The 17686-nt window shown below is 44.5% G+C and overlaps 1 protein-coding gene across 8 annotated transcripts; it reads right to left on the bottom strand.

Annotated features, from left to right (window-relative positions):
• Positions 1–4614: 4614 nt before the first annotated feature.
• On the bottom strand, positions 4615–10410 carry LOC119322954. Of its 8 annotated transcripts, none has more exons than XM_037596506.1 (10): positions 9812–10398; positions 8882–8943; positions 8344–8734; positions 7812–7911; positions 6820–6888; positions 6517–6607; positions 5879–5982; positions 5706–5767; positions 5526–5622; positions 4615–5094 (listed from the first exon to the last, which is right to left on the bottom strand). In XM_037596506.1, exons 3-10 carry the CDS (start codon positions 8643–8645, stop codon positions 5041–5043), a joined length of 879 nt encoding a protein of 292 aa, XP_037452403.1. In that variant the 5' UTR covers positions 8646–8734; positions 8882–8943; positions 9812–10398; the 3' UTR covers positions 4615–5040. The 8 variants fall into 8 exon arrangements, with proteins under 8 accessions (XP_037452403.1, XP_037452402.1, XP_037452401.1 ...); XM_037596505.1 differs by having other exon boundaries at positions 8913–8943; positions 9805–10398; XM_037596504.1 differs by having other exon boundaries at positions 9805–10398.
• Positions 10411–17686: the final 7276 nt, after the last annotated feature.

Below are 17686 nucleotides of genomic sequence, written 5' to 3' on the forward strand. Positions count from 1 at the left end.
TGGAATTTAGCCAGCAGGGATGATAATCATTTGATCATAGCAAGGTTGCTCTAGGTGATGCGCTACTAGTTCGGCCAATTTGACCTCTTAGGCCGCGCGTGGATCGTCGGTTGGGTCCTAAATACCCATGTACTCGGTACAGACCTCGAGTCATCGTTTTTATTCCAGGCGGAAATCACACTACATCCAGTAATATACACCTTTAATTTAAAATCCGGGGTGTGTAAGTTTACACCGATTCCAAGCGGGCCCAAGTTAAAACACTATGTGCGACAGACACTCATCACACACCAATTTGGCGCGACATCATCAAAGGGCTTGACCTTTTCAGGGACACCACCAGGGTTCAACTTGGCAACGGGGCCACAACCTCCTTCTGGCTTGGCTTCGCCCGACCCGAACCTGGAACTAACCCTGCGCTGTCCCACACAGCAGAATGCGAGCTGAATGATCTATGCAATGTGCTGGCCACCGTAAACGTGAATTCACAGGTGCCGGACTGCAGAACTACAAGGGAAGCAGGCAAGCCACTCACTACTAAACTGGCTTACACGGCGGTTTGGAAGACGAGGCCCGCAGACGCCTTCACCTTGGCCATCTGGAGCAACTACGCCCCAAACAAATGCAGGCTCTTCATCTGGCTTGCCAACAAAGACCGCCTATTTACCAACGTCAGGCGCTTCCGGCGGGGTATCACCACCTCCGATGCTTGCCCCTTCTGCACGCAATGTGAAACTATTGAGCACCTCTTGTTCGAATGCAGACAGCTTCGCCCCCTGTGGGCGGAACTGGATAGCCTTTGCCCGGATGTACCGCATGGGCTCCGCAACGCCTGGGACGGAAACTTCACCAACAAGACAAGGTCAACTGTTCTCATGGCCGTTCTCTGGAACATTTGGCAGAGGACAAACGCCAAAGTTTTCCGGAATCTCCACCTCGATCTACACACGACTGTTGCCAACGCGGCAAATGATCTTCGCCTTTGGTCTCACCGCTGTAAGAACGCCCAGAAACAAATAGTGCTTCGCGACTAGGCCACCATGTTGTTCCACTTAGCTGCGAGATTGTAGCCTCCAGCTCTATGTAATTTTCTTTTTTTTTCGGCTCTCTCTCTCCAACCCCCTGCTCTTCTGGCTCTAAACGCTTTGTAACACTTCTTGATGGTCGCAATAAAGAGTTCAGGCAGGCGTAAGCCCGCCGTTGACGCGTCAAAAAGAAACACTATGTGCCACCAGGAATGAATGGGAGCCGCGGGCACAACAGAAATGAACAATGTAGCAAATAAAGCTTCTATTAGGAGGATTGGATTATATGTCCTTCTGATTTTGGGGTTGATTTTGATACATAATATAAGGTGTCTTAAAAAACAATTGAAAAGCTATTAGATGTCTCACTACGCCCTGCACTTAGGGTTCCTCCACGTAGCCGCCTCAGCCTCCCTCCTCTCTTCTGTCCGACGGCATCGTAGAGTGGAGACCTACCCTTTTGTTGTTCTTGGTTTTAGTAGGTCTTTTGTTTTCCCTTAGTTTTTGTCTCCTGGCGGCATTGGCAAGGTGGTGATGGCGCTGGCATGTTAAAATAAGATCTTTCCGGTCTCTTCCTACATCGACGGAGTCTGTTCCGGCGTCGATGAATGGCCTACGAGGGTAGGTGCTGTCAGTCCTATTGGCTCTCTTTGATTCTTGGCAGTAGATGTGTTTGTGAAAATTGTAGGATAGATGAATATTGTGTTGTATGTTGTATTGATCTGACACTCATATGGGGTATATATAGAATACACGAGGGGGTAGAGGCTTGGAGTACAAGATAAGTAATACATGGTTTAAACCTATCCGATCTACTCCCTATCTCTATCTTTAAACCCAAACTATATTCTAACATTCCCCCTCAGTCGTAGCGGGAGTGAAACGAACGTTTGTGACTGGATTTGAAGTATTGTGCTCGCGTCGTCTTCTCCGCTTCACCATCATCACCTGCATCTCTGATGGGTCGACACCTGAGGCGGTGACTGCGTCCCCTTCTGGTGCCTTCCTTGTCTCTCCTCTATTCCCTCCCGCAGTCACAGCGGGAGAGGCGTGGACGCTAGTGACGACTCAGACGCTGTTGACTGGAGTTATTGCCGATGAGTTGCTGTAGACGTAGCCATTAATGTCGTGGCAGCCGATCATGGTGATGTAGCCGTGGTCGAGGGTGTGGTCGTCGTAGATGATGAAGCCGCACAAAGCCGGAGGCGCAAAAAAATGCGCTATGATGGAGCTGCAGAGGTGGACGATACACCTTGCGGATGTCAGAGGGTACCGTCGGCGATGAGTCCACCGGTTTTGCCAAGACCGAAGGAAGCCCATCGAGCACACATCAGGTTTGCCAGAACCGTGTGGCCGTGTAGGGGTCGTCACTGTAGTGACGCCGTGTCGATGCAGTTGTGTTGTCGTGGATGACGCGGTCGATGCCGTCGTCGTGACGCGGTCATTACCGTCGTCATGGTCGCGTCTTGCAGAAAAATCTGTCAGAGGACGCTAGTTGTCCATCTTGTGGACGAGGCGGCGGCGATGTGTCGACGATGATATTAGTGGAGACCATGTTGATGAAGACCTTGATGACGAAGTGTCGGCGTTGTAGTGGCGTATCAACGATGATGCATCGCTTGGAGGCGTCCCTCGTGGCGACGGGTGTCGATGCCGTGTTGTGTCGAAGAAGTGGATGAAGAATTGCACGCTTTCCACACCGGCCTGACGTGTGGATGGTGCATGTTTCTCGTAGATGTGCTCGACGTAGAATTTCTTTTTCTTTGGCACAATGTAGTCATACAGCTTGGTGTTGATGTTAGAGGTATATAGGTGCAGATTGCTCGGTGAAGATGCAGATCGTTGGCTCGAGGGTGGACGGCGCGCGTCGCTCGGGTCGGTGAAGATCAGGCGTTGATGTAGAGGATGCGGTCTGCCTGTTCGCGTGGCCGGAGACGATCCTGCATGCAGATAAGAATCCACGCAATGTGGAGCCAGTTTGATCTTGGTCCTGTACATGCAGCGCGCAGTCCCCTTGCCAGCTTGCGTGCCGTGGCTTCTGCTTGGCGACGGCCGCGTATCCATGTACGCTCGCTGGTTCGCTGGCGCTGGGTCACGCCTGGAGTTGTTGGTCCGGTGGGCAGATGGAGTCGGGACGAACGACGTTGACCGGACCATCGCGTCTGCGCGTGTGGATGTACTGTAGATCGGATCGATGAAGCGTTGTCCTTAGGTTGGCTGGAGGTAGGCTGCCGGCTGAAGATGTACTTAGGTTGGCTGGAGGCTTGATGTAGGACTCGTTCATAGCATCTCCGTTACATGCATCAGGCCGGCCGCTGCCTGCTGGATCTCCTGTTTGCCGACTCATTCAGAGAGCCAGTCATGGACGCGCCACGTATTGGTCGGGAGATCGGCGAGACGCCGAGTGTGCGCTGGCTCGTCCGGAGGCACCACGCGAGCCCCAGATTTGCCGGTGGCGCGGGGGGATCATGCTGCGGGCGCGTGGCCACGGAGCTGGAGACGCGCCGGAGTTGATGGTGTGTCGCGCGGCCGCCAGGGATGTCGTCTTTGGACGAGTGCACCGTTGCTTGGGCGAGATGGCGTGTGCTGGTGGAGTCCCAATCTTGAAGACGGCCGCATGCAGCGGCGCATGGTCGAGCCCACATATGTCGACGAAGATGGCGCTGATGGAAGCTGCCGTCGAAGGAGTCGCTCGGGAAGAGATGCACATCGTCGTCGGAGTCCTGTTGCGCATGAAGTCGATCTAGCTAGATTGGATCCTGCTAGCTGGGCCGGTCGCTGCGGGTTCACAGCGCTCGGCGGTGTGTACTCGGCCGTCGCGGGAGGTTAGCGCGGCACTCGCGGGGTCGCTTGAAGACGGCCCCAACCGATGTTCTTTCAGTGGATTCTAGATGTTGTCACTAGCGGCAAGGGGTTATTGCGGTCTTCAAAACATTGTATGACAAGGGTGTTTGCAGGCGCCCCTTTGCATTACTGTTGATTTAGTGTATTTTTCAAGTTCTGGTGGTCAGTAATGGTTGTTTTGTGTCATGTTGTCTTTCATTTATATTGTCTACTGTTTTTCCTTGACGAACATCAGATTTGAGATGCCCTTTTGGTGTCTTTTCTCTCTCAAAAAAAAAATCTCACTACGAACAATATGACCGATCAATCAAAATACTTCAAGATTTTGCCTTGTAGATATCATATTCATTTTTCGGAAGCCAGTATGCAATGACTTAAATCAGCTTAGATAAAGGAGCAAAATAAGGACCAAAAAAGGAGAGGCAAAACCCCAGATCTGCACCGCAGCAGTTCGGTTGTAACATGTCATGTAATTTTTTGAACTGAAATGGCATGCGACTAAATTCACTTTCAGAGTTTCAGTGAGCCACAATGATAAAATAGCAACTGTGCCGAACTCCGACGATGAAAAACTAAGGGTTTTGAGTCCTCTTCTAGTCATAACATGGAGAATGGCCACTCAGTGAGCCCGGAGAATTTCAGAAATCTAGCGACACTGATGGCCTGCTTTATCTACTCAAGTTCTTGAGTATCTGATGAGATTTGTGCTGTGTTGATCATACTCGGCACGTCCAGTGGAGAGAGATTACAATGAAGTGAGAGCTTTGCATTACACACAGAAGGGTTACCTTGCAAGTGACAAATGGGCATTCATTTTCCTGCTAATTATTTGTATCAAGTTTCTATGCTACACTACTTGTTAAGATGATCACTTGGACTGGAGCAAAAGCTGGACCAGGGGAGAAAACCAAACAATATGTGCAACAAGATGAGGAAAACTGCAATTGAGAAAACCCTCCCTATTTTCAATGACTAATATTATATAGACTTGCAGAGAGAGCACATTTGACGCCGTGTTTGAAGGCACACACCGCAGTGTGGCTCTCCAGATATTAGGTAGGAAAAGATGGATGTTTCTTGCATCTCTTGCTTCTCCACGCAGACACGGGGCAAAGAGCTCTCCAAACCTTTCATCTATTGCTGAAAAATGAGGAGCCACCTTTGCAATGGCTCACCAGTTTCCTCTTGGCTCCTCTTTCAGGTAGCTGCTGCTAAGAACTTGGGCCTTCAAATGCACACAATAAGGACATCAAGAGTGGCCATTCCAGTATACAATCTGGTGCTAGTCAAGAGAATATTAAAATAGCAAAAAAAAAGGTTATTCTTCTACTTATACATGTTTTTCATCAAAAGACACTTTGATTAACTTTGAACTCTACATTAATTAGTTTGGAGTACGGGATTGGTAACAGAAGCTAGTATCAGCAGCCAAGCAATAGCGAGTGCTTTTTTTTTCCACTGTATTCAAGGCCAGTGTCAATTGGCAACTTCGGATAAGCATTTTAATCTAGCAGTACACTAGATTTTTCACATATGTATTTAGATTCATGATTGTACATCAGAGGCTAAGATATTGATTACTCAAACTTAACAATCTGAACAGCGCTAGAACACTGATTGTTCCCACCATGCAGGTCAAAGCAGAAGAGCATTTACCAAATTAACACCAGGGAGCAGATAACTGCAAAGCTTTTCATCCACTGAAATAGGCAACCTAGGCATCTTGCTCATTATTCCAGGTATTTGGCTCATGCTGTTTATTGAGAGCATCACATTAGAATTGCATGCGTACCAATGACATATCTTTAAATCTAGACCTTTTATAGTGACTTTTACCTTTGTAGAAGATTATTGATGTTACTTCTTGTGCGATGGAAAAGATCAATGTTGTTCTGAGCCTGAAAGGAATTGTTAAAATGAATTTAACTCCTGCACAACCAAAGCTCCCGTGCACAAGAAATCAAGGGGAAATAACAATATTATTCCTACCATACATACAAAATACCAACCTGTGATGTCAAAATATTTGCTTCTATTTGATTGAGAAGTCGAGCATTTTCTTCCAATACATTAAGCATTGCACGGTCGATGTCAGAGGCTGCATTCCCAGAAGCTGCAGAGCAAAATGTACAAACGTGGTCATTAGAAAATAGGACCTGTGCATAACTGCATATGCTTGTACTGAGAACTGGTAAGTTAGAGTTCATTTAAACATATGAACCGTTTTCATATACACAGGGAAAACAAGTACTTGAGTCTGTGTGTTAATGGTATTAAGTAGTTCCAGCAAAAGTTTAGCAACAAAGTAACCATCGAAGGAGTCCAAGCTAGGAATTGCATCAGAGCTTTAGTAAAAGACAAATATTGTTATCCGTTATTAGAAGCTAGGAAACACCTTAACTCACAAAGCATAGGAATACGAAAAACCATCCAAAAAGTCCTGAATCATTCATTCTTTGCAAAATATGCATGGATTATTTCTCCCAAATCCCTAAGTTACTTGGAATGCTTCAAACTTTTTATCACACGGGCAGTGGAACATGATAATCGCAAGAAAAGGATAAAGTGATGGTATAATCAATCACAGATTATCTACACAAGTGACCTACTAACCTCCAGATACAAATCAGTTATCGACTGCTATTACCTGTCGTAACAGAAGGACCTCTGGTGTCTACTGGAACAGAACGATTGTTAGCCCACAATGACGACTCCACCATTTTGTCCTGAGATACAGCCTTGATGAGCACCAGGCAAAAAGAGACAAAAAAACACTTCTCAACTTCATTTTTGCAAGGAAAATATATTTGACAAACAGAACCATGATTTTCACAAACTATTCCAAATTTAGTGCATGCTTCTGAGGAGTCAGAACAGAAGTTGCTTCCTAGAAAGACTATTCTGAAAGTGGCGAGGAGGCATATCATATGAAAAGGCAAATGATTGATACCTTTCTATCTTTAATCTTTCTTCCACCATTGTGTTCTTCAGTCTTCCGTCGTCTTGTATTTTGTTTTTCCTGTATAAGCAGCACATTATTAGTATTGTAAAGAATAGAAAAGGGAAACATCATATGCTTTACATGATTACATGTTCACTCTGAAAAAGATACTTGTTTAATAGGCACATAATTACTGAAGACAAAGCTCAACCCCAATGCTCTGCTTCTGTTAGCTCTTTTCAACACTACTTGAAACGATTTCTTGAGTGCTCTACAATTTGTTTATATAATTTTAGGAAAAGACAAGCCAGTGATTTTTTTTTTCGTGCAAACTATTCTCAGCTTGCCATGGCTCAATACTGGTCATTGATCAACTCAGCTTATGAGAAACTGTATCAGTTGTGCTAACTGACCAAGTATATTATACACTTCTAGCAGATATACATGCTTTTGTCATGAAACACGAGATGATCAACTTTTCATTGGATATCCTTTTGACGATATTAGTAGAGACACAACCATTGCTAACAGTGTCAAAAGCAGAGCCTTTGCATCCCTACAAATATTTTTCTAGTACACACTACTAGATAAATACAAATGCAAATCTGCAGGACAACAGCACAAAAGGATACTTGGGAGGACCAGCTCAGAGCACACTAACTTTATCGTCCATAATAGACCACTATAGTATGTATATCGATGTCGACAAATAAGTGTATCTATGCATGATCTACTTTCATATATGCGGCACTGGTTGAGTGGAATTATAGTGACATCATTCTGACAGCCATTAAAGTATAAGCCACCGTTAGTCCCCATCCATAAGTTGTTACAGGAGCACATATTCCTTTACCTCGAAAATATAATGTAGAGAATGGATAAACATCTTGCATACTTTTTGCATTTCAAAGTTTTAAATAATGATCTGCCGACATTAGGTGGATCCGAAGGAAAAAGTGTGATAGATGCTTCAGAATAGATTAGACGAATCGGGTACTAACCGCCATCCACTGGCATCTCATGGCCACATCTCTTACTGTCTTCTCTGGCAACATTGCTGCTATCTTGATATACTTCATGATTCCCGGTTCACTTGCATACCTGACAATTTCATCACCAGTGCACACAATTATACATAATTGGCAAAGTCACTATTTACTAGAAAAATTGAAGTGCAAAAACACAACTCATTGCAACAAGATCATAAAGAAAGTGAACTCCTTTGTCTGAAAGATAAAAGAAAGTGATATGCTTCTGAAAACACTCATGCCATTATTCTCCAGCAGAAAATGAAGTATCGAGCTTAATCATGAAATAAACAAATATTTATCTTGAAGCATTAACATAATAAACACTTGTTATTCTGATCCAATATAGGCAGAATAATTATTTGTACTTGGTGTCAATTGCCAGGTGTATTCTATTTTAATGTTAAACTATATGAATTAACTCGGCGTATACATGTGATAAAATGCTCTCTTTCCCACCGATGTGATAAAACTCAGTAATTATACATAGTGGCAGAAAACATACTTATGGAGGCCGTCATTAAGCATCTGTAACTCAGGGTATGACCACTCCACAGCCATTGGACCTCCATACTTTAGGCTCTGGCTAGAATCAGGAATCATGTTGGGTGAAGCAGTGGATACAATCGTCGAAGGTGTAGTGTTCAACACTGCCAGATTACCATTTATCCCACTGGAAGTGTCCAGGCAGACCGGCATGGCTCCCGGCCCGTTGGTAATTGCACTCGTCTGAAATGAAACCACATGTTGGCCGAAGAACGAATGCGGAAATACGCCGTAGTGGTTAGGATCTGTTGACATCTGCATGCCAGACAAAATTTGATGCTCCGGCTTGAGCCTCACAAACACTTGACCAAGCTAGGGAAGAACGCTTGATTTTGCTACCCAACTTTCTTCTGCAATGAGGGGACAAATGGTGTAGCACAAGTTACATCTCCACAGTGGCTCATCAATGGTGAACTTGGCATCCAGGGCTCCACAAACACATGAGAGTAACCATGGATGCCATCCAAACTAGTACAAGATAATGTCCAAAGCTTTACTGAAGAAGGGCCACTCCTCTACAAACAGTACCCAGATTTGAGAAGCTTGCAGGCTACACTTTCTGCAGAAAACATGAAGGGAGCAATCTTATTATTATTGCTTCTGCATAATAATACACAAAACCACATGAAAGTTAAACTAATAATGCAATAAAAAACCTTGCGCTTGGAATGGTAGTTAGTACAAGGAAAAAAAAACTTTCAGCTGCTAACCGCACAAAAAAAGGAAGCTAACAGCCTGGGGAATAGCACTGAACGATCAGTCATCTATTCTGAATTGGAGCTCAGCTCAAGTATAATGCTCTTAATATATTTAAGCAGCATGTAAAAAAAAATGGTGTGACGATGACAAAGAATGCATGGCCAAAGTTGAAATTTTTGTTAGAAAGCGTGAGGTCGTTTCTGCCAGGGCTCTACAAAAGCAAACAAGTGGGCAATTTACTACTAACTCAGACGCAGACATACCAATCAAACTTAATCCGTACAGCGATAACAGGGTCCAAGAAAAAAAGAGAAGACGAACTCCAGGTTGGTGGCAGGACTGGAGGAAGAGGAAGGATAGAATCGCGCACGCTTGTTTGAAGGGGAAGTAAGAAGAAGAGAAGAGAAGAGAAGAGAAGAGAAGCAGCAGCAATAGAGAGAGAAAGACTTGTTTGAAGGGAAAGTAAGAAGAAAGCAAATCAAGCAACGATGATTGCAGGAAAGGCGGCGGCCACGCACAAACGTGGCGAGCACCCCACCCACCCACCCAAGGCAACCGAGCCGAGGACTCGCTTTCCACATCGAAGGGCACGCCGGCCGGCCCTCACCACAAGTCAGAATCCTCCTACTGGCGCGCGACGTACCCAGATCAAGAAAGAAAGAAGAGAAACCACCCGCGATCCGATCCTACGGAATCCGCAGATGAGCAGGCGGGAACGCACCTCCGACCTTGGGATCGTCCGTCGGTCCTCGCGGTAGGGAAGGAGCCCCGCAGCGAAAGGGCAGGGCAGAAGGAACAGCGGCGCGAGGCGATCCTCCTCTGGCTGGCTGGGACGGAGTGCAGTGTAGCAGCACTAGTGATGGTGGTGGTGCGCTCTCACTACTCTTGTTCCTCTCTTTGGGGTTTGGCTCGATCTCCTCCGCCTCCTGCTGCTCTTCCTTTAAATGGTGCCGCCCAGCTTTGTACGCTCCAATAGGAAGGAGGAGGCTCAAAAGCGGCGGCCCCGCAAAGGCGAGGCGAGAGAAGCACAAGCCTCCTCCTCCTGCCCTCCTCCTATATGTGCTTGTTTTGCGCCCAAAAAGGCAACGCCCTGTGCCAACTCCACTGCAACCAACTTGCACCACCCGGCCACCAAAACGGAGAGGGCGGGGAGCCGAGGAAGAAGGACGAGGGAGAGGGAGGAGAGAGAGAGAGGTGTGAGATCTCTTGGAATTCAGCGCTAGGAGATGGATGCGGAGCTGGGATTCCCGATGCCCAAACAATTATTGAGGTTGAGGCTACTCTTTCTGCTTCTTCTCCTCCCTCTGGCTGGCTGGGCCTCTGCTTTTGTCTCTCTTCGCTTTTCCTCGCGAGGAAAGAAAGATTCTGGCGTCTGCTCTGCTTTGCTTTTCTTTGCTGGTCAGTGGTCGCTGCCTTGCTTGTGCCAATTGTGCGCATGCATTTGGTACTAGTAACTCGTACCAGTAGAGTAGTGTATACTTTTTCGTCCATTTTTATTTTATGTTCTGGTGGCTAGTCAACTGGTCTGGCCTGGCCCGTAAATATTACTACTATCATCTCCATCTAGTTGAGTTTATTAGTCCTTATCGTATTTTTATCAAAATTTTACCACGTATTGGACTAGCAAAATATTAATGTATATTATAAAAAATATATTATAGGATTCATATTTAAATTTATTTTTCAATGGTATCGTTCTTTGCTATGTTTACCTATATTTTATTAACTAAAATCATGATCAAAATATGATAATAAACTAGTAAATAAGACATGCGTGATACAGTGAAACTATCTTTTCTTCTTCTGATCCTCCTTAATCCTTATCCTCATGCAGCCTAGGTGAAGGTGAGTGAGTTGGTGCGTCGCCGGTCCTACCTGGAGACGTGGATGTGTAGTTCCGTACGTGTCCTCTGATATTTCTTGACTAAGACGGTTAACTGCTACAGTAGTTTTAAGCGATTAGAGGAATGCCTGTTCTAATTAAGGAGACTTGTTCTTAACCAATTACGTTCCAGCAACGTGTCTTGAGATGCCATGACTTCTCATCAATTGACCGAGACCAAACCAACATTATTGTGTACTCCCTCATGATTCTAATTATTCTTTCAGCACAAGCTAGTATGATAAGGTGATGTAGATAAATATATTATTATTATATTTGGGGGAATGTTAAAATTTGACGTCAAATTTTTAAGCATGGCAAATCGAATATTTTTATGAAAAAATTATGTTGTCGTAAGGAAGACAAATTTCGATTAGCAAGCATGGCAAATTCTAGCTAAAAAAATCGCCATTGTCGTGACAGCATAATTTGCCACCAAAACCGCTTGATTTGCCATGCTAAAAAAAAATCTAACGTTGATTTGCAGCGAAATCCTATGTTTGTTTATGGGTAACGATCTTTCAGAAAAGAAAGAAAATTGGAGTAGCCGGGAAAACACTTCAGCCTGACTTCGGACACAAGACTTCGATGTGAACGGCAACGACATTGGCTTCTGTTGATATAATAAACCAAATCGTGTTGACTATGTATATATGCTTGCTTGCCTACGTTCTGGATGCAGTATTGGTGCTCCCTCGGACATCTGGACATCTGGATGTGCTCAAGTACATAAAATAGCAAGCTCATGAACCACAAGGCTTGATAGTATAATAACTCAGGTAGAAACGTGCAAGACCTTCTATTGGCTCCATCTTTCAGCGCTTAACCATTTCGTTACTACTCGTAAGTTGGTTCCATCGTTCTCATCCGCACGCAACCAATATCCCCGTGTTAATTTGCCGCCCGCCATGACGGCACGGCACGTACGTCTTTCTATGTTGTTTCTATAGTCAGCTGTAGACGAGATTTCAAATGTTGCCGAAGCTTATTAGCTCCGGACGACTGCTACTGCTAGTGCCAGCGAGGAATGGGTCCACTCCGCGTGAACGTTTACATGTGCTGGGCTCGATCGCTGTCCCGCTGACGCGCACAGCCACGCGTCGCACATGCAAGGTGTCAAGCAGGCAACCCGTTTACCAGCATTTTGACTGTCAAGGTACGGAAGAATTCATTGTTTACCGGCACAAAGATATCCATGGACGGTCGACTGAACAACTCATATCCTAAGTTTTGAGTTTTGACTCAAGGAAAAAGATAGTAGGCCGAAAGAAGAGCCATGAGCGATAAAACGTACGGACTGTATAGAGGTTGTTAATGTTTATGTGGACATATATCATGCTGAGAGAAACTCACAAATACTCCCTTCGTTTTTATTTACCCCGCATATTAGTTTTGGTCAAAGTCAAACTTTATAAACTCCGAGAAAGTTTATAGACAGAAATACTAACATCTACAATAGCAAAACAATATCATTAGATTCATTATTGAATATACTTTTACATCATACAGATTTGTTATTGTAAATGTTCATTTTTCTATAAAGTCTGGTTAAACTTTATGAAGTTTGACTTAAGTCAAATCTAATATGCAGAATAAATAAAAATGGAGGAAGTAGTGGAACCGTCATCAATAAATTTGGCAGGACGAGAACTTAAAAAAAAGTTACAAGGACGATGTACTGTCATTAAAAAAACTTGGCAGGACGATGCAAAATCCCCCACCAACCAATCAGAAGTTGGCGTCGTTATCAATGACACATTTTTTAAAGACATAAATATATTGTGAAGGTCCATCAGCAGTACAAAGCCATCCCAAACATAATAAAATTATATCGAGGTCCCTGGACCATTGAACGACCATTACCGCTGCAAGAACATGTCGCCAATGCTCAATGACACCCCTAACGTTCATACAAATTAACCCGCAACACAAGGCAGATCATTAAGGAGGGATGAATCAACCCTTGCATGTCCCCTCTCTCTCGAAGCTTGTGTCTTGTCGCTTGATTTTGCTAATGAGGAAGGAAGCAGCTTTGATGTCACCATCGTCGACGTCAGCTCCCCGGGAAGCGCCCACCGCCCCCATGGTGTCTTAGGATGAGGAAGAGGCCACTCTGATGATTCAATCACAACGAGGTGTGTCATGACTCTCACATGATTGGGGTTAGCGTTTGAGTGATTTGCGCATTTTCTACCTGAGCTCTATTGAGTGGATTTGGTTGGTGCGTTACATGCCGGGTACTGTCTACTACAAGGATTGGAGTGGACGAGCAAAAGATCTCCCTACACTATGCCACCATCAGGCTCCTTGCAGGATGCTCGTGGGTTTTAAGTCAGTTGACACTGAAAGGAAATTTCTTGGAAGTGCAAACGATGTGAGCTCAACTAAACCATTGTAGTGGTGTGTTGTTTCAGTAAATGCAGATTGCTTTGTTGCTAAAGTGAGCTTAATGAGCATAATGTGTTGTATGTCGTTTTAGTAAATGCAAGTGCTTTATGAATAAGTTAATGAGTCGTAACTGAGCTATGTTAAAATAATTAATGCAAATGTTGCTCGAATGAGCTTAGTAAATAAATGCAAGTCTTTATTTAATATCATGTATGTTGATTAGGTAGGAAAAAATAAATTGCGGCTATGTGGAATGGGTTGACTGCGAGTGACAAAATTCTTTGAGAATGTGCCTAGCTGAGCTGTGGGAGATGTATGAGCAGCAGAAAATAGATAATGTTAAAGATAACCATGTTAGTGTTGAAGAAAACTTTAAGATTGCAGGAGAGGGGAGGAAGGTAGAGGCCGAGCTTAGAATGTTCAAAGGTGAGAAGGAGGGGGTAGTAGGTTTGAAGGCCTCGATAGAATTGGCTTGGCTTAAAGTGAAGGAAGTGTTGGACAAGAAGAAGCTTGATGATGCTTCGATCAAAAATATACACAAGGTGATGAGGCTATCGGTGAGAAAAAATAGGGATAAGGTGAACGATCAGAAAAATAAGTTGGAGTACATGATTGTAGATGTCCTGAAAGGAATAGAGGGTACAAAGGAGAAGTTGAGGAAGACCAAGGAGATATCTTTTGAGGAGTGATCATTTGCTTTGTTGTTATAAGAAATCAGTGAACTTCTAGTGCTTTTAACTTCTGGTTGTTGTTATGTAGTTTGAAGTTTCAGTATCAATTTGGGTTCGAAAATGGGTTATATTGTTGTCAAACATGTGAGAAAAATCCAAAAGCAGTTGTTGCTCTTCATTTCAAGTTATATGTTCCATATTTATCATTGGCATGTAGTTGATGTTGTGATGTTTTGATGTGTACTTTTGATAACCCACAAGTATAGCCTTTCTGATAAGTAAGAGTGTCGAACTCAACGAGGAGCTAAAGGTAGAATTTATATTCCCTTCAAGTTCTATCGACCACCGATACAGCTCTACACGCTAAATGTTCGCTTTACCTAGAACAAGTATGAAACTAGAAGTACTTTGAAGGTGCAAAGGGATTGGTTTGCAAGATAATAAAGAGCACGTAAATAAAAGCTAGGGGCTGTTTAGATAAAGAAAGAATTAAGTTAGTTTTAGTACAAAGCGTTTTGTCACAAGAAAATTATTTGTTCCTAGGCAATCGATAACTAGACCGGTAATCATTATTGCAATTTTATATGAGGGAGAGGCATAAGCTAACATACTTTCTCTACTTGAATCATATGTACTTATGATTGAAACTCTAGCAAGCATCCGCAACTACTAAAGATCATTAAGTTAAAACCCAACCATAGCATAAAAAGTATCAAGTCCTCTTTACTCCCATACGCAACAACCCACTTACTTTGGTCTGTGCCTCCGTCACTCAAGCCACCCACCATAAGCGAATCAAGAACGTATTGCAGGGATCCCTCATGCTTGCGTGACATGGAGAGCACCATATAATAGCACCAATAGTAAAACATACAACTCAAACCAATCATGATCATCAATCAACCCACAGGACAAAACGAATCTACTCAAACATCATAGGATAGCCATACATCATTGAGAAATAATATATAGCATTGAGCACCATGTTTAAGTAGAGTTTACAGCGGGAATAAGAGGTGTTACAACGCTCCATAGAGGGGGAGAGAGTTGGTGATGACGGCGGCGAAGTTGTTGATGTAGATTACCGTCATGATGATGGCCCCGGCGGCGTTCCGGCGCCACCGGGATAGAGGGGGAGAGAGCCCCCTCCTTATTCTTCTTCCTTGACCTCCCCCCTAGATGGGAGGAGGGTTTCCCCTCTGGTCCATGGCCTCCATGGCAGCGAAGGGGCGGGCGCCCCTTCGAGATTGGATCTCCTCTCTCTCTCTCTCTCTCTCTATGTGTGTGTGTGTGTGTGTGCGTGTGTGTGTATGTGTGTGTGTGTGTGTGTGTGTGTGTTTCCTTCTATTTCTGCGTCATGTTTTCTAGCCTTTCACTGTTTCTTAAATTACCGGAGATCCGTAAATCCGATTTGGCTAAAAGTTTGAGGGGATTTTTTTCCAGATATTATCTTTCTTGCGGCGAAAGAAGGGCACCAAATGCCTTCAGGGGACCCACAAGCCTGCTAGCCGCGCCTAGGGTAGTGGGCGCGCTCCTCGAGCTTGTGGGCCCCTTAGGCATCATTTTGCGTTGATTCCAATTCCCCCAAATGAAATATATTCCAAAATAATTCTCCATAAATTTTATCGCGTTTGGACTTTGTTTGATATGGGTATTCTGTGAAACAAAAAACATGCAACAAACAAGAACTGGCACTGGGCACTGGATCAATATGTTAGTCCAATAAATCATATAAATTGTTGCCAAAAGTATGCGAAAGTTGTATAATATTGGCATGAAACAAGCAAAAATTATAGATACGACGGAGACGTATCAACTTTCAGTGTGTATGTTTTTGTTGAATGAACATGGATAATTCAAGTCCTGGTATGATAATGGAAGCTGTGTATTTGAACATAGTAATTGGAACTGCAGCAAACGAGGGAAATTCAGACAGTTCCTGTAAGTTTCAATTAACTTATGTTTCCGATGTACTATAATTCAGTTAGTTTTCATTAAATTTGGATGTTCTAACAATGAGCTAGAGTGAAATTACACTACATACGTTTATCCACAGTTTAAGAACCAGAGTACATTTATTGCAGTCGGGCATGAAAAATTAATTGTTTTGTGTCCTGGGAGTTGACCCCAGGACTTGGGCTTTGCATAGTCAGTGTTTTGCTAGTTTAGTTCGCCTGTGATTTTTAGTTATTAATTTGCGCACTAGCATAGACTGTTGTAGGTCGCTCGATCTACTTGTTCTGCCTCCTCGCATCCGAGGCCACACGTCCAATCGTCGGCCATACGCCACTTTGACAGTCACATTCCCTCATGCATCGAGGGTTTCTCGTTCTTTCCCCCATCCTTCCCACCCGCACAACCTTAGTCCATAAAACCACACCTCGGCCATTGCCGATGAGTACACATCGAAATCACGCTGACCATTCTGACGAAGTTGATTCCTGCATACCTTGGGTAGGGGATCCCGAGCTAGTAGCCTTGACACGATGGTAATAGAGACAATGGATTTTACCTAGGTTCAGGCTCTGTGAGGGGATAAAACCCTACGTCCTGCTTGTGTTGCATTGATTTAGGATGAAGTACAAAGTACAGGTTGATCTACCACGAAATCAATGATGTCGTCTACGATCCCTACCCCCTGGTTTATATAGATACCAGGGGGCTAGGGTTACTAGAAGGTCGGCTACATATAAGGTAATTGTGTTGTTGAAGACATGTATGTCTTGGAGTATGCGCCAAGTCTTCGGAAATATCTCTTCTACACGCCATGGTTCGTCTTGACGTAGCCCGCTCGGTGAACCGACATGGGGTCCATGGCCCGACCTACCTGGTCGGGAGACGATGTGGTGAGTGACCCCTGATACAGGACACCTTCACATTCCCCATCATGATTCTTCACAGAATCACCATATGGACCACCATCGATGGTGATGGTATCACCTAAATGGGAAGGGGAGGGGTCCTTGTCTGCAACCAGTCCACCTCGTAGCACTTTCTCCCCCATTTGAGCCAGAGCAAGAGGAGCTCGAAGTAGCGTATGGGGAGCACGTTGAGGAGGAGGACACGATGGAGGTTGTTGGGGATATTTCCTAGCATTATGATCCGGCGGAGGAAATGACCTAGCCCAGAGCATGCCGGCTCGTGGGTCACTTCAACCTGGCAAATCACCATGTGGCAGAGACCTGGAAGATCTCATGGAGATGCTTGACGGGCCGGCTCGTTGACGGCCCATGATTGAAGATTGTCCTTGCTTGGAAAATAAGACAAGTAAGAAACAGAGTATTGAACGGGTTGTAGTATGACCCAGAGACAATTGTAAGCCTAGGGACTCGACCTATTATATAAAGGGGAGCCCCTAGGATGGAAAAGTGAAGTTACAATCAATCGAGAGCTAGGTTAGCGAATCCACATCCTTGTAATCGAGATCTACAACAATATCAATCAAGCAGGAAGTAGGTCTTTAACTCCACCCCGAGGGGCCGAACCTGGGTAAGCTGGTGTCCTTCGATCCCGATCAACCCCTCTCGAGCGACCACCTAGTTGCGATGGCCTGCAGACTTAGTCCTTTCATGAGGACACCAACCGTGACAAAACCATGATAGAGGTGGACACGACAGCTTACGAGTCAGCGAGGGAAGCCGAACCATGACAAGAATCGTCTA

The sequence above is a fragment of the Triticum dicoccoides genome, chromosome 6B (assembly GCF_002162155.2).
Source record: "Triticum dicoccoides isolate Atlit2015 ecotype Zavitan chromosome 6B, WEW_v2.0, whole genome shotgun sequence".
Classification (NCBI taxonomy): Eukaryota; Viridiplantae; Streptophyta; class Magnoliopsida; order Poales; family Poaceae; genus Triticum; species Triticum dicoccoides.